General features: G+C 34.6%; 1 protein-coding gene across 2 annotated transcripts in view; it reads right to left on the bottom strand.

Moving 5' to 3' along the window:
* Window positions 1–17,754, bottom strand: part of VAV3 (vav guanine nucleotide exchange factor 3) — a 349,374-nt gene that overhangs the window by 40,670 nt on the left and 290,950 nt on the right. For both annotated transcript variants that reach the window (XM_074188308.1, XM_074188309.1), the window contains exons 21-22: window positions 13,380–13,445; window positions 3,531–3,565 (exon numbers count right to left, since the gene is read on the bottom strand). In XM_074188308.1, the coding sequence (XP_074044409.1) occupies window positions 3,531–3,565; window positions 13,380–13,445 (101 nt within the window). The remainder of the gene's footprint in view (window positions 1–3,530; window positions 3,566–13,379; window positions 13,446–17,754) is intronic.

Raw genomic sequence — 17,754 nt, forward strand, 5'->3', positions numbered from 1 at the left:
ATGCATGCATTTTCATTCTTTTACAATGTATTAATTAGTTGGGCTGATTATTTTCCTCTTTTTTCTTTATTTGTCTTAAAAATATTATTGTTATCTGGAATGGCTCTCTGGGAAGCAGAGTGAAGAATACTTCAAGGAACTGTGATGATACACATACATATGCACATGAACACACACACATACACACATGAAAAAGGTCAAGGGATCTGGACCCATCCTTAGGTGTCCTGATCTATATTTTGTTACTGGACTCAGATGCCTCTGGAGGAGAAAGGTAACTTTGCAAGCCTTCCTTCACTTAAATCCAATTTACTTGCAAGTCATGACATCATCTTTCTGATGTCATTGGTCCCCTTCTGGAAAGAAGGACCAATATACAATATATGAATGGATGTGTATATATATCCATTCATACAAAAGAATGATTTTAAAAAAGTTTTTTAAAAGAAAAAGAGAAAAAGAAAAGAAAATGCATGTTTGCTTCAGAGAAGTTCTGTTTTTTTTCATTTAGGATAATCAGGGAGAAATTCAAAGCATTTTATATGGAATTTCCTTATATGGAATTTTTGTCTATTTTCATCCCTGAAAGATTTTTTTTCTTTCTCCTCATATTGCTGTGGCTGAAATAATGAGGGTCTTCTGAATGTTTCATTTCATTTGTCTTGTTAGTCATAAGCAGTCATATTATTCACCATAAAATATCAAAATTGCCATCAAGTCCTACATTTTGGCAAGCATACAATGCAAGAGTTATATAGGCTGCTCCCTTGTGCCCTGAATTCCCAGACTCTTAATGGATTTATTTATTTTGTAAAGTGCATCTCATTTTCGGCCTCATTTAGTTTTTGCCTCTGAAATCATTACCTTTGTGACTACACCACCCAGTAATGACATGTCGGGAATGACTAAGTTGGGATTCTTAGCCTGGGGTCCACAAACCACCAAGGGATCCATCGATAGATTTCAAAAATTCCATGAACTTGGATGGAAAAAAGTTGCATCTTTATTATCACAAACCTCTCATTGAATTTTAACATTTCTTCCAATTATTTAAAAATATTTTTTGAGGAAGGGTCCACAGTTTTAGGAAATAGTGAAAGGATCCAAAACAATCAAAAAATAAAACTTAAGAACCCCCTAAACTAGAGGAAGAAAAAGAAGCTTTAGCTTTCTAGTCTCATGGCTAATTTTTTTTCCCAGAGATTTTCAACTTGCACAGCTATTATGTTGATGCTGCTTTCCAAGTGCCCTCTCATTTTTTATTATGATTTCCACTTAGATTTCCAGGGAAGTAAGGATCTCAATTTCATCCAGATAATGCATGGCAGAAAAGAATCCCATTTCTGCCATTTTCTCATGTCAAACCCTTGAGCAACTTCAATTTTCAAGTCCCCTGGAGGGATCTGGGAGAGAGGACAGCCAATGGTCAGAATGGGGCCAGTGAGTGGAAAGGCTATGGATCAGGAACACATTGCAGACTCATTCAGAGCTGCTGCAGATCTTGATTAAGAAAAAACAACTAGTTAAGATTATTGAATAAACACTCAAATAACACAGGTAGCAGCTATATTAGGAAACTGACCTAGGCCTGGGAAAATCTAGAAATTTCATTTGCTTTTGTCCATTTTAGCTTTCAGAATATGAGCAAAATATCTCATTCTAAATGAAGGGGATCTCAGCTTTCAATTAACATTGTGTCAAAAGACTGAAGATTTGACAGGCTCAGGATAGAAAGGCATCCAGATATTGCCTTTTGAGAAGAAAAGGAGACATTTACTCCATAAGGGAAGTCACTGATGAGAGAACAGGAGCCTGAAATGACCTTCCTATCAGAGAATTAGGGAATGTCAACATAGGAAGGCTGTTGCTGCTCAAATAGTTTGGGATACTTGAAGGAATCAACCATGATTTGATGTAGGTTTGGAAACAGTGAGGTTTGCACCTTGGTGCAAGTAAATCATGTTGGGCGAGGGGGAACTGTTTGCAGGGGAGGGAATGATAGAGGTTGGGAGGGTTAGGATGGTGGTAGTCTCTTAGAGGTACTCGTTTTCCTTTCCTATTTATCTTTCTTGCAGTTACAAGTGTTAGGGTAGGTCAATGTGGAAGGAGAGGGAATGGGGTGGTACTGGCTATTTGACTCAGACCAGAAACATGGCACAAGCTCTTCAGGCATTATAACAACAGTATCTCCCAGTATGGGTATGGATGCAAAGATGACACAGAATCCCATCTCTCTGCCTGTATGAAAATGATCCAAAGTCTCTGAGAATCCTCTCCCATCTGAATTTTAAAAATAGTGATTTTTCTGATGTTTTAATCAACTGTCTTTAAAAATAACAGGTGTTCCAGGACCCGTTTTAGTCATTTTGTTAAGCATGCAAAAAATATAGCATTCTTTTTGCATCACTTGTTCAATTATTTTTCAGTTCAATATGATTTTTTGTGACACCATTTAGGGTTTTCTTGGCAGAAATACTGGAATGGTTCGTCATTTTTATAGATGAAAAAACTTAAGTAAATAGGGTTAAATGACTTGCCTAAGGTCACCCAGATTGTAGGTATTTGAGGCTAGATTTGAACTTAGGAAGTTGAGTGTTCCTGATTGCAGACTAGGCACTGTGCCACCATTCTATAACTTCGATGTCAAATGCAATATATTGTCATTGGCTTGATCTTCCAGTCTATTTAACCTAATAAAAATAGAAAATGATATACTGGAAAGCCTTCTCTTAGTAGTTCCTTGAAAACACAAGTTATCACCATTTCTTTTTTTTTTTCCAAAGGTGTACATAGTTCTGCAAAAATTTCTTTGAAAAAATATCTTTTTTGGTCTCATTTTATCAAGGCTCAAATAATTTAGAACACAAATATTCTTGATACTATTCTAAAAAGTTTATTCTTTATTTTGCATTTATTCTGAGGTGTATGGCTGTCTAGCACGGGGTCTGGCACACAGCAGACACTAAATACTTCTTGATTATTTGATTCTATCTGTTGTATAAGTTTTTTTTTTTTAAATCTAAGCTCATCATTCACCTCCCTAAAGATCTACATCCAAATTTTGTAGGCTTTTCTTTTCTCTCATTGAGATAACTCACAATTATACTGTCAAATTTTTTTTTTGAATTGTTGAATTGGATCTCCTCTGATGTTTCTTGAAATCTGCCTTTCTAAATCTAGGGTACGCATCTGGTATTTGAGTGAGTTCATTGTTCCCTTCCTTAGCAGTTATGAACCCTGTAGTTATGCATATCATGCTTATATACAGACACACCCTCAGACAGAGTAATGGAAAACAGAAAGAAAAATTATAACAAATAAAAAACCTGCTCTATTCTGTATGTAAAGATATATTTAGAGGCTACAAATAGCAGTATCTATATCACTATACTTTATTTCTCCAAAAAGTCCACATTGTGAGTATATATACATACACACACATATGTATATATATATATATATATATATATATGTATATATATATATACATATATATAAATGTCCTAACTAAAATATATTTTAATACTTACCATGGCTGACAAGAGTAGTCTACTGGTTTGGGTACCTATTATATGAAAAGGTAAAATAAAAGAAAGTTACTAAAGATAAGTATTTGGACACTAATGATAAATTCACTTTTATAGATTCTAGATCCAGTGTTATAAGAGGACTTCAGTCTTGAGAAATATTCTTTGGAATATAAAGGAAAATAGTGTTAAAAGAAATCAAAATTCAAATCAGCTCAATGATCAATCTTAACACTAGAGAACTGAAAATGAACTATCTAAGTGGTAGACACTAGGTCGACAAGAAAGAGGTATATGCTATCAGATTATTATTAATTTTGTCCCTTATTCTTGAAGAAGATGATGGTTTCAGGGTCTTGATGCCAGGACATGCATGTGAATTAGATGTCAGTGAGGGGATGCTGTACCAGTCTCACTTTCCTTCCTCGAAATCATCTGGGTCCAGTGGCCAGATATGAATCAGGATGACTAGAGATGTACCTGAATGCAAGGCAATCAGGCTTAAATGATTTGTCTAAGGTCTGACTTCAAATCTAACCTCAGCTACTTAACCAGCTCTGTGACCCTGGGCAAGTCACTTAACCAGGCTGTCAGACATAGCCCATAAGAACACTTATTTTCCTTAACTGTTCTTGACATTTTTGTCCATTTGCTTGTTTTTATGAATGTAACAATGTTTGGCAAGGGGTTATTGGCTGACTATAAAATCTAGGATCTGAGATTATTTCCAGTTTGGGAAAAGAAGAAATGAGGAGATCAGCCTTCTGACTGGAAATCAGGAGTTCTTATGACTTGTTTATGATAGGAGTTTCGGGACTCTTAAGGGGAACAAGATGAAGAGAAGGAAGAGGAGGTGGCAGGATTGGGCATGGCAGAAGTTGGTGTCACTTATCCCTGCTGTTATCTTCTTCAAAACTATGAGAGATGCATGGTATCCACATAGCCAAGTCAGAAGAGTGTGATTGTGGATTTTACTGCTTTTAACCTATCCTCAGTAACAGGATGGAGGGTTCCCTGGTGTCCTTCTACAGCATAAGGGTGCTACAATGGAAACTGCATAGAAGGAAATCTTTCCAACTGCAGAGCTGGTAACAACCCTTAGCTGATTGCATTCTCTAACTTGGGTCGTAGGAGCCACTTCATATCTATACTTCCAAAGGGAAGATTTATTATGAATGTGGGCCATATTTTGTCAATCTGTCCTATAGAAAAAAGCCAATATTATTCAAGGGATAGTTATATTGTGAAACAGCAATGATATTTAAAATAATAGCTAACATTTTATGATGCTATAAAGTTTTATGTTATCTCATTTAATTCTCACAACAATCCCTAGAGGTGTGTGCTATTATTATGTTCATTCTTCAGAGAATAAAACTGAGGCTGAGAGAAATTAAGTGACTTGACCAGTATCAAAATAGCTAATAAGTGTCTGAGGCAGGATTCTAACTCAGATCTTCCAGACTCCAAATTCTACTCTGCTATCTGAAATAATTATTTTTTAAATCAATAACACATAAAAATATTCATATCCAATATCATTCTTACCCAAAGGGCTCTATAATATAGATTGGGAAAAAAGGACATAATTTGAATCGTAGTGTATCTGCAAGAGCAGAGATGTTAAGTCAAATGTGTAGGCTAGTGAAATTTATATAGTCATTTTAAAGCTTTTTGACTCTACCCAGAAAAAAAGTAAGATAAATTATGAAAAAAGTACTAGATATTCTCTTCAGCTCATTGAACAGAGATAATAATTGTTCACCACCATTACTGATGCAAATTTCAGACTTAGATTTAAGAATCTGATGAGTCCAGAGTGCCAGAAAATATTCAGATTTCTATTCTTCGCCATGTGAATCTCACAGAGAAAAAAAAACAAAAATATTATTTTCTGTAAATAGATCAGTGCCTAACTATAAAGGTATCAAAAACCCAATAATATTACTAACAACTAAAAGAGAGGAAACCAGTGAGAAATTAGCATTATTCATATGGTAACCAAAATATCTGCTGACAAAGATTCAGTATGCAAAGAAAATAAGGAAAGAGTTTATAAACACCTAAAAAAAAAAGACTGGAAATACAGATAAGTTATTCTCATGATTCAGCAATTTTTCATTCATTCCTGAAGAATGAATTTTATATATGCATTCTATGTTATTCCTGGACATTTTGATATGAGATGGTTGTGAAGATTGTTACACTTGATAATAATAGTTAAAGTTATAGCACTTTGAAAATCTGATCGATGTTACCATGTCATTGGCTGAATCATTTTTCATAATAGGATATTTATATTTTGCCCTTCTAGGTTAAGAGTTTGGCAGAATCAATTTGTCTCCCTGGTCAGAATACCTCTTTGGTTACTAACAATAAATTGGTCTTCACTGTATACATTACTCATTTTTATTTTACTATATGCCTAGTATCACAATCTTGGTTTCAGCAAGTGCCTCCATATATGCTAATATATTCAAAGAAGATAAAAAGCCCCAAATAGTCTATCTTCAAATTCTAATAGTAGCTATCTTATGCTAAATTTATTTCAGAAATAGGAAATTATCTATTCCATTATTGTTCATACAAGTATTAATGATGATAGCTATATTCATATCCTATAAAGCACTATACAAATGTAGGGTATTTTTCAAGATTATTATTCATAAACGTAGGCTATTATAATCACTGCCTACATTTATATAGTGCTTTATAATTTACATGCATTATTTCATTTAGTCCTTAAAAAGAAGCTATAAGGTAGTTAGTGTGACAGGATAATAGTATGACAGGTACTGGACTTGGGATTTATCTCACTGGGATAAGGAACTCCTGATGTGGCAAGTTCCTTTACCAAAGCAGGTTGGTACCTTTTCTGCAACATGCACTATTTCTGCTAGGTCCCCTAAGGATGAATCTTCTTAAATTGTATGTTATCTGAATTCCCACTATTCTATTAATATTAGGAAAAACCTATTAAAAATAATGGTTACACTCCATTGAAAATAGGCAGTATGCACTCCAATATTGTGACCACTTCACAGAATTTGTTATTCAAATTAATTTGAACCAAAACTGTTGCCCAGGTACTTAAAAGGTAAGTAGCCTGCCTGCATAGGACCATATAGTCAATATGTAGGGCCATAGAGTCTATATATATTTATGAGAGACATGCTACACCTTCTTAGATATTCCACCTATGTCATGTTGCCTTTTAAGATAATACACCCTTACACTAATGCATTGTTGGTGGAGTTGTGAACTGATACAACCTTTCTGGAGAGCAATTTGGAATTATACCCAAAGGGCAATAAAACTGTGTATACCCTTTGATCCAGCAAAACCACTACTACTTCTGAATCCCAAAGAGATCATGAAAAAGTGTGTGTGTGGGGGAACCCACATTTATAAAATGTTTATAACAGCTCTTGCAAATTGAGGGGATACCCATCAGTTGAGGAATGACTGAATAAATGGTATATGAATGTGATGGAACACCATTTTTTATAAGAAATCTTGAGGTATGGGAGTTCAGAATAACCTGGAATGACTTCCATGAATTGATGCAGCATGAAGTGAGTAGAACCAAAAGAACATTATACACACCAAAAGCAATACTGGGTGATGATCAATTTGATGGACTTGTACACTTCAGTAGTATAATCAAAGACAATTCTAAAAGACTTGTGATAGAAAATATCATTCATATCCAGAGAAGGAACTGAGGAGTTTAAATGTAGACCAAAGCTTACTATCTTCAATTTTTAAAAGTTGTCTTATATATTATGTCTTTTTTTTCTCTCTGATGCATTTTTTCCTTCCATTTGGATTTGATTCTTCTTTCACAACATGGTTAATTTGGACACTCAAAGCAATTAAACTATGTTTAACATAGTTATTACATGCATAGCTTATATTATTATGTTACATGTATAGCTTAGATTGCTTTCTGTAAAAGGTAGGAAGGAAGAGAGGGAAAGTAAAACTCAAAATCTTGCAAAAAATGATTGCTAATAATTACCATTGCTTTTAGTTGGAAAAATAAATAAAATTATTTCATTTAAAAGATAATATATCCTTCACTATCTCTGTTTTATAGATAAAGAAACTGATTTGTCCCAGGTCATACAACTTACAAATCTTACAGCCAGAACTTGAAATCTAAGTTCAGTGTCCTTCAATTCAAAACTTTTTATGCACCTAAAATGATGATGCTTGTGGATATTATAAAAGCAAAACCCTCCCTATCATTGAGGATTTGACATCCTAGTAAAGAGGCACCACATGTATGTATACAAGTAAATAGAATATATAGAAATGAATAAAGAATATTTTCAAGAAGGAAAGAGTATCTTTGATCAACATTACTTTGTAGAGCGGGTGGCTAGGTGGCAGAGTGGATAGACCAACAGCCCTGAAGTCAGGAGGACCTGAGTTCAAATGTGACCTCAGACGCTTAATAATTACCTAGCTGTGTGATCTTGGACAAGTCACTTAATTCCCTTGCCTTGCAAAAACCAAAAAAAAAATTTACTTTGTACATATAGTGATAGAAATGCTAGGCATAGCAGTATAAGAAAAAAAAAGACAAAGGAATAGATAAGGCAAAAAGAAAACTATTATTTTGTAATTTGTTTTTGGCAGATAATATGATGGCTAATTTCAAGAACCTTCACTAAAATTAATTTTAAAAATTAAATAATTCAGCTGTTATAAGATATCCATGTTTATGTGTTTATATATTTATATATTAATCTTCAGCATTTCTGTATATTACCAGCAAAACCTATAAAAAGACACAGAAAGAGAAATCTCATTCATTTAATATTCACTATTTGACAAAAATTGCTAGGAAAATTGGAAAGCAGTCCATCAGAAACTAGGTATAGACAAACATCTCATACAATATATTAAGAAAAGTATACATGTGTGAGAATGAGATAAATGATTTAGATATAAAATATGATATAAGAAGTAAATTAGAGGTTCAAGAATGAAATTACCTGTCAGATTCATGGACAAAGGAAAAGCTCATGACCAAGTGATGGTTAGAGAGAATCACAGAAAAAATAATGGCCAATTTTGATTATATATATATTTTTAATTGTTCAAACAAAACAAATGTAGCTAAAATTGGAAGGGAAGTAAGTAACTGGGAAAAAAATCTTTGTAGTTTTTTTTAGGTTTTTTTTTTTTTTTGCAAGACAAATGGGGTTAAGTGGCTTGCCCAAGGCCACACAGCTAGGTAATTATTAAGTGTCTGAGACCAGATTTGAACCCAGGTACTCCTGACTCCAAGGCCAGTGCTTTATCCACTACGCCACCTAGCCGCCCCTGCAGATTTTTTTGGGGGGTAAAAGTCTCATATTTAAGATACATAAGGAACTGATTCAGATTTATAAGAATAAGAGTTATTCAGTGGTCAAAAGATAAGATTAAGCAATTTTCAAGGAAGAACTTTAATCTCTCAAAAACCATATTAAAGAGTGTTAAGGATTCAAATCAAAGCATTTTTTTTATGGCAAGCTCTTGGGGCTTCACCTCACATCTCTCAGACTGGAAAAGATAAAAAAAAGAAAAGTGGCAAATGTTGGAGGAGCTATTGGAAAACATGTTCACTAATCCACCATTGTGGAGCTGGAAAGCAATTTTAAAATACACTCCCTAAATCACTAATCTGTGCTTTTATTACAAAAAAAGAAAGAAAGAAAGAAAGAAAGAAAGAAAGAAAGAAAGAAAGAAATTGAAGGTACCAATAGTATATTTTATAGTAGAAAAAAACTTTCAATTAAGAGGACTCCGAGTGGGAAATGGTTAAACAAAATATATTGTATGAATGAAATGGAATATTATTGTATCATACAATATGATGAAAGGGAAACTTTTCAGAGAAATCTGGGAAAACTTGTTTGAATTGATGCAGAGAGAATTGAGCAGAACAATTTATACAAAATAAGGGAAAAAAAAATTTGAAAGACTTTATTACTCTATTCAATACAATGATGAACCCTATTTCCAGGGGTCCAACAGTGAAGTGTGCTGCCCATCTCCTGACAAAGAGGTGGATATACTCAAAATGCCAAGTGAATTATGTATTTTTGGACATGAGCAACAAGAGAATTTGCATATTTATTAAGAGGATTTAATGGTTATTATTGTTTGGGGTAGAGGGTGGGAAAATAAATGTTTAATGGGTAAAAATAAAAGAAAAATTTCAAAGCTATATAAAACATAATAAAAGAAAGTGTTATTAATTGGTGGAGAGGTATAAAAGGCCTCAGTGAGGAATTGTATTGAATTTGTAAAATACAGTGATGTCTCTCATTTTTTAGTAATGTTACTTTATGATTCAATCCAACTTTTCCCAATCCCTAAATTAGTGTCCAATTTCACAATAGACTTCCTAATTTTTAAGGGAAATAGCCTCTTTAATCCTCCAGATTATCTCTTACCTCATTTCTAAGAAAAAAAATCATCTATTGATGGTCTCAGGATAACTCAAAACCTTTTGGAAATTATGATCCTCCCAGCCATCCCATTAACTAGGCTTTTATATATTAATCTATCAAGCTATATCTCCATAGATATACATGAGATAGAGATGATAGAGATAGAGATATTATTTCTACAAAGGCTTCATGCTTTGAAAGCATGGGATTGTCCACATGAATCATACCCTTCTTTAGGTACTCTGCACAGATATATATATATATACATTCAGTTTGATCAATGAAACTACACAAGGTATTTGTGGGTATCTCAGCTAGATATTTTTCCCTTTTGCCTATTTATTTATTCTATCATTAAAAAAACCTGGTACAAATAACTCCTTTGCCCCATGTGGCTTCATCTATGATTTCTTGAAATAGAGCTCTGGAAAACCAGACTTTGATTAAGCAACTTGGAATTCAAATGGCTACTTAAGCATGCCTTAAACCCAAATCTCTGTGACTCTCCACTGACCAACAATAGGTTCCAGTCCAAGCTTCTTTTGGTCATAGTTTGGAGTTTGGTAGCTTATATGATTTTTTAAGGAGGCAATCTGAGCCATCTTTTGCCTAATTTCTCACCTAGCATTAGAGAATCAGTAATCCTAATCCATTTTTGTTCACTGGACCTAGATGGCTCCAGAGGAGAAAGTGAAAATGGTGACTTTTCACAGCCCCCTAATTCACTTACATCCAATTCACTTGCACATCATGACATCACATTCCAAAGAAGGACAAACAATAAATAGCAATCTAGCCTTAAATCACTGAATGGGTTGCTTTAGAAAAAACAGATAAAAGGCCAAGGTCTTCCACTGCATCTAGTTTTCCTGATCTATGTCTTGCTACTGAACTCAGATAACCTGGAGAGAGACTGAGACTGGTGACTTTCCATAGCTGTGTTTCACTTAATTTTAATTCTTTTGCATTCAACCTCCTGGTGTCATTGGCCCTCTTCCAGAAAGAGGGACAAACAACCAGAATAGGCAAAGATTCAGAGATGGTTATCTCCTATTTTGACATCCAGAACTCTTTCCTTAGCACCCTCTCCTACCCTGACCCCATCCCACCCTCCCACCCCCCACTGCTCTCACTAGTCAGAATTCTGAGGTGAATTAGCAGGACCTCCCACTGGAATGGTCATTGGAATCACAGAGCAGTGAGTGAATCTCTTCATCTGAGACCCATCTGGCTCTTCTGACACTATTCTCTGGCCTCCGGGTCAGTAAATCTGATTAAGTATTCCTATACAGCATAATTTCTAGAATCTTCCCTGCCTATATTTTCTCAAAGTAGTCGATGTATAAAAAGGGACATGTATTAACTCAAAAGTATGAAAAATATAATGTCCTCTAATGAATCTCCCTATACATCTGTCCTTTGACATGTCCTAGATTTCTGTCACAGTGTTTTCTTTTTCAGTGGACCTGTTGTTTCCTCCACATAAATAACAAAACTATTTTTCTCTTTTTTACCAATGCACATAAAAATCTTCTCTACAATTTGTAGTTTAAAGACTTGTCTCAGGCACCAAGAATTAAGTGACTTAGATAAGGACATGTAGCTAGACTCTGTGTTTGTGTGTTTGTGTGTATATGTATAGGAGTGTGTGTTCTGTTTATAAAGAACAAGAAATAAAACAGGTGCCTAGCAGTTATGGAATGGCTGAGCAAATAGTGGGAATGTCATCCTGTTATATAAAATGAGAATAAGGAATTTAAAAACACATAAATTTAGTATACAAAAGCAGGAAAATAGCATACAAGATGTATGTAAATAAAATGGACAATAAAACAGAACATTACACAATTATATTGATGAGAGATTGTCCCTGAGAAGTGATGTAGAAATATGCTTCCATCCTTTCATGGTAAAGGTGGGAGATAACGAGTATGGATTCTTCTATACTTGGTCACAAGGAGTCAATGTGTTCATTAATTTTATTTTATTTTAGGGTTTGCAAGGCAAATGGAGTTAAGTGGCTTGCCCAAGGCCACACAGCTAGGTAATTATTAAGTGTCTGAGACCGGATTTGAACCCAGGTACTCCTGACTCCAAGGCCGGTGCTTTATCCACTACGCCACCTAGACGCCCCTGTTCATTAATTTTAATTTATTTTTCATAAAGCAAATGAGAAACTGGTAACACATTGCTTTAATCTCTGTTCCTACAGAAAGTTAAGGTTAGTAGATCCTTTAAATTTGGGAAATAAGGCTAAATTAAGCTAAAACAGACTAAATGGTTGCATTAAGTCCAACATAGTGAGTCTTCCAGGCTCCAATATGGCAGCCCTATGATTCTGGAACTATCAGAAGCAAAGAACCACCAATCTGCCTAAAGAGGGTTGGAAATGATCCTGCCCTTATAGTCAGAGTGAGAAAAGGGAGTTCTAGTCTCAAAAAAACCAAAATAATAAGCAAACACAAAGGGAAGGGGAGGAGGAAATATGAATAAAGAGCTGTAGTGGGGAGAAAGAACATATCCAGGTATGCTGTCATGTCAAAACAAAACCTTCAATAAAACTTGAAAAACAAAGATTGCAATGTTAGTGTCCAGGAGACTTTAAACTAGTTAACAAGAGGGCATTGTAATCAATTCCAATATAAAAGCCTGTAAGCCTGGGAGATGGTGACATTTTTGAAGTTTAATTTAATTGGAAACAATAGCATCCATCTCTGTTTCCTCTATAAAGTTGAATTTTTCTATAACTTCATTTGGATAAGTACAGTTGTTCATTAATTTCTTCTAGAAGCATCATAGTGCAGCTAATGTTTTGAGAACATTTTACAATAAAAACAATAACAAGATATCAATGTACACAAAAATATATTTCGAGATCTGGTTGAAAGATTTGTGTACTTGATACTGCTTTTTTAAAAGCATACTATTTATAGTGTAATATATCTGTAACCCAAAGTGACTGGGTGGAGAGAAAATAGATTAAAATCAAACCATTTTCACTTCACTGAAGAAAAACAAAATTTGCTCAATGTATTTGCTCTGTAAGCTTTGGTTTATTTCTTTAAAAACAAAAGCTCTCTGTACAATCTAATTTCATGAATTCCCTGAAGTTAAATTTGCTTCCTGTGAATATTTCTTTAACACTTTAAAATTCCAATCTGCTAATGGAAGCATATCAATGTGACAATTTTAAATAACTTTGGACATAATATTCAAATGCAAAGAACAAAGAAATAATATAATTCCCAGAAGGCAAGATTAATAAAATTTCTGGTGAAACTGACCAATTTCCCCTTATAGTTCTTGAACAAATAATTATATTCACCAAAATTATATATATACACACACACACACACACACATATATATATATATATATATACGTATATAATATTTGTACTTACACATGGACACGGCTTAACTGCTTCACTAGGAAAGAAGCCAATCTCCCCTGATGCTAAGTTCCGACCCTATAAATAGAAGGAAAAGTGTCTGGGTTAAGAATGACAATTACTCTGAGGATAAGTGCAGAGAACTTTCTATTTAATCAACATCTGCTACCACAGACCAGTCTACTCATGAATAGCATCTGGTGCTAAGGATTCAAATAATAATAATAAAAGTAATAATAGCTACCATTTGTATGGCACGTTCAGATTTCTGTAGTTATCATCTACATTATTTCACTTGTTCCTCACAACTCTGAGAAGGTATTTCTTTTGATATTATCCCTATTTTACAAGGAGAAAACTGAGGCTGAGAAAAATTTGGTGACCTCCCCAGGGTCACAAAACTAGTAGGTATCTGAAGCAGGGTTGAAATAAAGATTTCCCTTTCTCCAAGCCCAGATGTTTCTCTCCACTATATCCTAGCCCTGAAGGGAAAAAAAAGATTATTTCAATTGTTCACACAGTTGACTAGGATCATGATTCAAGAACTCGATTTTCAATTCAATCCTTTACTTCACAGATATTCCTCCAATCATTTTCAAAGACACATTTTCATAATTTGAGGGGTGGTTTTTGTTGTACATTTTGTTTGTTTGAAATCTGGGTCAGACTTCATCTGTGCTGAAATAGCTTCAGAAGCATGTCTAGAATTTATATTTTTGCAAATTGCCTAAGGTTCTGAGAGGTTGTGACGTGGCCACGGTCACCCAGCAAGTCTCATTTCGGCATATCGCCTCACTTAAATCCTATTCATTCCCAAGTCAAGACATCACACTGTGATTTCATTGATTCGCTTCAAAAACAAAAGATAAACAACAATAACAGTTCTCATTAATAGATGATAGGAAAAATGCGGTTCACAATTGAACGTGCCCATCGTTACTTGGGAGTTTAAATTCAAAGAGCCCTCACCAACAATCCGTACCCAGTGACCCCGAAACATGATAAATAGGATTATTTCACCAAACACAATCTTCAACTTGGTACTTCCTTGACATTTTTATCAATAATCCAGATGATCTAGAAAGAGGATTCATTTTTAAGTGACAGTTTTAGGGGAAGGAAGAATAAAAGGGAGGACAGTAATAGGATTAACATTTAAATGACATTGAGAAATAACAAAGTCAACAGAATAAAGCAAGCCCAATTACAAGAAAAGAAAAAAAAAAGATTTAATTGTTCTAGTGTGCCCAAACCAAAGTCCTCAGGCTACATGCAGCCCTCAAAGGCCATTCATGTGCAATTATTACATTTTAGCATATACTCATTGGTAATATGGTATACATTGTAGTCAGAAATAAATATTAAATTCTATATGTGCCCTTGATAAGTTTTTTGAGTGATAAGACCCACAAGAGCTAAAAGTGAGTAACAGAACACAAGATGGTTCTTTTCCTCCCTCCTAGTTGACCACACACTCTCCTATTTTCTATGTATGAAATATCCCTACTTTGTTCATCTTAATTGCTACCGATGATATTATGAAGTCTTCCATGGTGCCTTCAGACAAAAATGATCTACCACATTCCCATGTTACCACCTCCAGCTAGATGGTACAGTGGATAGAATCCAAGGGTCTGGAGTCAGGAAGACCTTATTTCGAATCCAATGACAGGCATTTACTATGTGACCCTGGGCAAGTCACTTAACACTGTTTGCCTCAGTTTCCTCATCTGTAAAATAAATTGTAGAAGGAAATGGAAAACCATTCCAATGTCCTTGCCAAGAAAACTCCTAATGGGGTCACAAAGAATTCAAATGACTGAACAATAACCACCACCACCTTCTCTCAGCACTTTTCCTTCAACCCTTCTTAAGGACTTCTCAAATTCATTTTTATATTACTGTAATTTATAAGTTTGGCACTACCCTTTTTGTAGCTTATAAACAACATAATGATAACAATTTGCATTTATATAACATAGCCACAAAATGCATTGTCCTCATAATGATTCTATGAGGTCTGTAGGACAAAATTATTATTCCATTTCAAGATGAAGAATCCAAGCCTCAAAGTAGTTGGGTGACTTGCTAATAGTGACATTTCCCAGTAAAATCAGGACTGGACCCATATCTCCAGACTCTAAGTCAAGTACTTTTTCTTCTCTATACTGACCTATTTCTTCATGAAGTAACGACAGTTTATTCAACTCGGTATTCTCTTGCACTAAAAAAATGCTGTTCACAGACAAGATGCTTGTAAAATTTGATTTTTTTTATAAACATAATCTTGAATATAAACATAAAAAATTTATAAACTGGGAAATTATAACAAGGATGATGATAAACTCTTCTCAATCTTTTCATAAAGAATACGATAAAATAAATGATTTTACCTTTGATAGAAGGAATTCAATTGAGTAAAACAAGTAATTTTGTGATTAGAGATTAGGGAAAGTTAAAGAAGGAAGAAATGAATTTTTTTCAAAATGCCTTTAATACAATAGATTGAGCTGGCATTATTTATTTAAGGATTTCAAATATGGTGAGGTAAGCTGGGTTTGATCATAAACTCAGCAAGGGTAAAAGCTCTTTGAAGCTTTCTCAGAATAATAAAACAATATTCTGCAAAGAACAGGTTATAAATGTTTGTAGAATGAATGAATGGATTAGCATCCTATCATTTTTCTTTTGGCTTCAAGTCACCCCAACTTTAAGGTATAGCTAACATTAGCAACATGACTAGAAAATAAACAACAACATTATGGCCGATGCATATGATAGCTTTATTTGTGGTGAGGGGAAATCAAGCAAGAGATAGTTCTGAAGAGTATATACTTGGGTGATTGGAGGGAAAGTGTTTTATAAATCCAAATACAATCTATTGCATGCAATCTAGACTAGTCTCCCTTCCATTCCTTCCCTTCCCTTCCACAGCCCTCATGCCCAAAAGTAATAAAATGAGCTTAAAATTTAATTGATCCCAAGGACCTAAGGTTCTAATCTAACTGTTGATTAAACTTACTGGTGTCCTAGGTACACAAGCCCAGATCACACAGAGGCAGGGGTCTTCAGTTTGGCCCAAGCTACTGCATGGACATGCCAGTATGGGAAATGAGGAAACAGAAGAGCCCTACACAATTGAATCAGTGTATTATCTTTGACAAATACCCTTGCCATGCTATTGTGAAGTGAACCTTTTTTTTAATTATTAAATGTTAGATGGTCTATGAGTCATTTCATTGCAATTGCAGGTCTTTTTTTAAAAAGATTTTTCAAGGCAGTGGGGTTAAGTGACTTGCCCAAGGCCACACAGCTAGGTAATTAAGTTCCTGAGGTCTGATTTGAACCCAGGTACTCCTGACTCCAGTGCTCTATCCACTACTCCACCTAGCCACCCCCAATTGCAAGTCTTAACAATAGAAAATGCCTGTATTAATCCAGGTTTTGGAAGGTACCTCACTCACTTCTTTCCACCCGACCTTTATCCTTAGTTTTTGGCCAACAAACTGTGAATAGGAAAAGAAGCATGCTAACTAGAATCAGGTCTGTGATGAGGAGAGCATTTGAGAAATAGTGACCTGAAATGATTCTGTCTCTATTGTTTTTTTAAACCACTCTTCAAGAACTGTTTATGTGAGGGCCTCTGGAAGAAAAGAATTAGATTAAGCAAGCTGTCAAGCTCCTTTTCAACTCTAATTTTGTAGAAAATGCCTCAGTTGCAGAGGTCACATGTTCACCAAGATTTAGTGTATTTTCTAACAGCCTGCTGGTGAGTAATGATTATTTAACGTATTTTGACAGATGATTAAAATTACATTTTAACACTAATTCCTAGGAGAAGTCATTTTTAGCTATGGAAGGTAATAGGTACCATAGCCGATGAATTTACACTAATTTTGTGAATAGTCAACGTTTGATATATAAAGAAACAAAACATTGAAAAGGAGGGGATGTCTCTGGTTCCCTTGTTGATGGGTGGGGAGGGGGTTTAAGTGGATAACTCATTACTGCTAATGGGAGGAGAAGCTGTCAATTCAACATGTAGGGATGGAATAGACATTTTAGCTTTTGAAAATAAGCCATTTGGAAGCAAATGATTGTATTTGTGTGGTATATCCTGATTTACCTGTACTTTTTGTATTAGCGTTGGCAGGATTCTAAAGCTAAACTTAATTCTACTTTACATTTCAGCATAGGTATTTTATTCTGGGTCAGGTAATATACTTGTTTTCATCATTTATACCTGTCAGGTAGAAGGTCTTTCTTTGATCATAATCCCCCTTCTGACATTCCTTGTACATGATTCTTGTAATATTGTCAAGGTCATCCAGTAAATACACCTCTTCTTTAAGTTGCCTGGCATTTGATTTACTGTGAGAAACTATCT

The sequence above is a fragment of the Macrotis lagotis genome, chromosome 5 (genome assembly GCF_037893015.1).
Source record: "Macrotis lagotis isolate mMagLag1 chromosome 5, bilby.v1.9.chrom.fasta, whole genome shotgun sequence".
Taxonomy (NCBI): domain Eukaryota; kingdom Metazoa; phylum Chordata; class Mammalia; order Peramelemorphia; family Peramelidae; genus Macrotis; species Macrotis lagotis.